This window comes from Fukomys damarensis, unplaced genomic scaffold (assembly GCF_012274545.1).
Source record: "Fukomys damarensis isolate Sample0158 unplaced genomic scaffold, DMR_v1.0_HiC HiC_scaffold_13, whole genome shotgun sequence".
In the NCBI taxonomy this organism is placed as follows: domain Eukaryota; kingdom Metazoa; phylum Chordata; class Mammalia; order Rodentia; family Bathyergidae; genus Fukomys; species Fukomys damarensis.
The window spans coordinates 9655066-9658902 of NW_022900925.1; the positions used below are offsets into that span (position 1 = coordinate 9655066).

A 3837-nucleotide genomic window follows, 5' to 3' on the forward strand; every position below is an offset into this window, starting at 1 on the left:
CGCCTGTCGCCTGTAAGCCCAGCACTCGGGAGGCTGAGGCAGGAGGATTACTGTGAGTTTAAAACCAGCCTAGGCTACATAGTGAGTTCCAGGTCAGTCTCAACTACATAGTGAGACTCTGTCTCAAAAAACAAAAAACAAAAAAAGTTCAACACAGACAGGCAAGATAAATGGGGAGAAGGTAAAATAATGTAACCTTTCTGGGTTGGTTTGTTTTTATTTTTTTTAAATGGGATCTTGCTATTTTGCCCAGAATGGCCTTGAACTCCTGGGCTCAAGTAATCCTCTTACCTTAGCCTCCTGAGTAGCTCAGACTATAGATATGTGTCACTATATCCAACTACCTTTCTGGATCTAAAAGCATCTAAGCTTACATGGCTATATGCTCCAAATTTTAACAGTGAGGAGATTATAGGCATTTCTTCTTTCCCTTCTATTAGCATTTTTTGTCTGTATAAAAACAGTTGGGCTGGATGTGGTGGCACAAAACTCCTGTAATCCTAGCACTCAGGAGGCTGAGGTAAGAGGACTGCCTTTTGTTAAAGGCTAGCTTGAAGTACAGTCAGCTCAAGACCAGCCTGAACTACAGTCTGAGACTCTGACTCAAAAACAAAACAAAACAAAACAACACAAGAACAGTTGAGAAATGAGATGGGAAGAACTAAAGAAGAAAGTCAGGAAAAAGCGCCACCTTCAGGACGCTCGTCAAAGTCTTCATCTTCTTCCTCTGAACCCACTGAGTATTCTGACTGGTTATCTGTAAGGATACAGAGGGCTCAGTAGTCAGTGATGACTCTCTGGTAAGATGTGCTGGGGCTCTCTCCCCCTGGATTCCTTCCCATGGGGACTTCTCTATCACCACCTCAGCCTTGGCCCTTCCAGGGATACCAGGTTACTCACTGCCCATAGGCCCACTCTGGGCCACTTATCCCGAACCATCTGTCCTCACTACCTTTGGTCTCTAGGCACCTCATGCTCTGTCACCCTAACAATGATTGAAGAGTGAAGCAGTAGCTGAAGCTACTATCAGCAATAACCTCTGGATGTTCCCAAGATCCCTCTGCAACCCTGAGGTATCAAATTATTGGCAAACCCACCTGACCTTGGGATAATTCCTACTGACCCTTCATGATACTACTTCTCCCTTCAGCAGGGAAGGTCCTGACCTCTAAGTCTCTTGACTCTGGCCTCCAAGGCCTTCCTCATCCTGTCCTTCCTTCCCATCTCTTACATTCTAAGGCAGTCCTCACCTTGGTCCTCCTGGGCAGCATCATTGTAGTTGACTTGCTTGCGAACCCGCTTGCCCTTGCCTAGGTTCCGGGCTAAGTCTTCCTGCTGCTGCTCATAGTGATGTCTCAGCAGCTTCTCCCAGTAGTCAGGATCCACATTTTCCTCCTGCTTGATGATCTCTCGCTCGATCTCTTCAATCTGGAGGGCAGCAGAGTGAAGGTTGGCAGCCTCCTTCCTTACAAGTCCTTGGGTGGCATCAAAATTTCTACTCTCCTGCCTTGGCAAATTCTGCCCTCTTACTGCTCCTAGATTTCCTTCTTAGCTTGGCATTTCCTTCTTAGGTTGGCATCAAGTTTCTGGGACATCACACATTTCCCCTACCATCTCTTACTGCAATGTGCTTCTCCCTCTGCATTCTTGCCCTCTTCTCTAAACATGCCCTCTATTTCCTATCTTCCTATTGCACTGAAGTTAGGAGGTACCCTTATGTATTTATCAGAACTTTCTGTGCCCAAGTCTGTTTCCAAAGTCCAGTCTCACCTATTATACTAAGAAATTGCTTGAGGTCCACTATTGATCTTTGCTGGGGATTAGGTGGAGAAAACAAAAAATAAGAAGCCCCCCCCCCCCGCATTCAAGGTTTAGTAAAAGAACACTATCTTTTAGAGATGACCTGGGATAGACAGGAACAGAGCCTGGACCAAAGCCTCTCACCTTGTCTTCTTCCCGTACAACATATTGTGCCACCTTGAAAGAGCTGAGATACTCGTTCATGTTCTGCACATCAGTGTCCTCAGTTGCATCCTGGTTCCGGTCCAGCAGCCGAGCAATGGCCTCATTGTCATAGTGAATCACACTGCTGTCCTCCTCCTTGTTCTCCCCTGATGGAAAAAGGGAACAAAAGGGAAATTACAGTTCCAGCCAGAAGCTCACACACAACTATAGCAAGGGCAGAGGAAAGGTTCTACACTGTTTCTTTCTCGCAGGGTTCTAGAGGAAGGCTCTTTTCCTGGGAGCCCACGGGAAGGTATTTTTGTTCTGTTTGTTTAGAAAGCCAAGCCTCCTCCAAGGACCACTGGCAAGAAGGGCCTTCTTCCTTTACAGCCTATACAAAGAATTTGTATTTTTCCAGGGGAAATGAAGAAGAAAAGTGCTCAGGGGAGAGTAGGGGCTTGCCTTCAGGAAGCAGCAGAAAAGGTTCTCACCCTCATTTTCATCCTTGAACAGCTCCTCAGTGCCAAATTTGAGGATGTCATCAAGTTCCTGCTTGGACATGGAGCCTGCCTTGGAGCCTAGCCCAGGCCGCACTACCAGGTGTGTCAGCATCATCTTTCTCTTAGCCACCTGTGTAATCCTCTCTTCCACGGATGCACGAGTCACAAAACGATAAATCATCACTTTGTTGGCCTGGCCAATCCTGTGGGCCCGACTGAAGGCCTGCAGGGGTGGAAAGAAGTAGGGGTGGGCCAGCGAAGAAGAAGCTACTTGTTTGGGAAATGAGGCTGTTGGGCAAGTGCCCCTTTCCCTCCCCAAAGAGATTTATCTAACCCATTCTGGAGTATGATACTCTCTGTGAACTTATATCTCCCTGCTGAAAGGTACAGGGGGTATAAATTCCCACCTGGATGTCATTATGGGGGTTCCAGTCAGAATCGAAGATGATGACAGTGTCAGCAGTGGCCAGATTGATGCCCAGGCCTCCAGCTCGGGTAGACAGGAGGAAGCAGAATTGTTGGGCCCCAGGAGCTGGGAGGTGAGAATAAGGCCACCTTTTTCCTATAACCAGCAGTTCTGCCTGCTGCTAGATGTCCCCTGAATCAACCATGCCCCCAACTCAAAGCCTCAGTATCCAATATTCCCCCACATTAGTATCCCTCCCATCTTAGGGGGATGGCACCAGTTTCCTGAGCCTCTGATGCCCACCAGGGACCAAAGCACCTCCCCCTCACCATTGAATCGATCAATGGCCTCCTGCCTCAAGGCGCCAGTGATGCCACCATCAATGCGCTCATACTTGTAGCCTTCGTAGTCTAAGAAGTCCTCCAGCAAGTCTAACATTTTTGTCATCTAGAGCAAAGGAAAAGAAAGGAGTCTGAAATGCCAGTGTGGTTGGATAGATCTATTTAAACTATCCCTTTACTCTCAACCCGAATCCCTACATATGAACCCCTGCACTGTCTTAAACTCCCTGGGTATATTTCCTCCTAGCATCCCTAGCATCTCATTTTTCTACATTCCACATCCCATACGTTTTTTTTGTTTGTTTGTTTTTTGTTTTGTACCACGGATCAAACTCAGGACCTTGCACTTTCGAGGCAGGCATATTGCTACTGAGCTAAGGCCCTGGCCCCATACTCTCTTGATTTAAGATAATTTCTCCTAAGGCAGATTTTCTCTAAGATGCATGGAAATTTTTCAGAGAAATCATCCTCACCCACCAGTAAGGTGTAAAGAAATGGCTGGATTTCAACTTCCAACAACCTTAGGAATCAAGATCAGTGGGCAAGAATGAACAAAATATGCCAGACACTTGGACCGGGGATTTAGGTCAGTGGTGCCACCACCTGCCTCGAAAGCACAAGGTCCCAAGTTCTATCCCCGGTACCA

At 47.1% G+C, this 3837-nt stretch overlaps 1 protein-coding gene across 14 annotated transcripts in view; it reads right to left on the minus strand.

The window, feature by feature from the left end:
- The window catches only part of Chd3 (chromodomain helicase DNA binding protein 3), a 25594-nt gene that overhangs the window by 7704 nt on the left and 14053 nt on the right, over positions 1-3837 (minus strand). For all 14 annotated transcript variants that reach the window (XM_010614908.1, XM_010614907.3, XM_010614902.1 and 11 more), the window contains 6 exons: positions 3180-3297; positions 2852-2976; positions 2436-2667; positions 1945-2111; positions 1251-1428; positions 692-757 (listed from right to left, as the gene is read on the minus strand). In XM_010614908.1, the coding sequence (XP_010613210.1) occupies positions 692-757; positions 1251-1428; positions 1945-2111; positions 2436-2667; positions 2852-2976; positions 3180-3297 (886 nt within the window). The remainder of the gene's footprint in view (positions 1-691; positions 758-1250; positions 1429-1944; positions 2112-2435; positions 2668-2851; positions 2977-3179; positions 3298-3837) is intronic.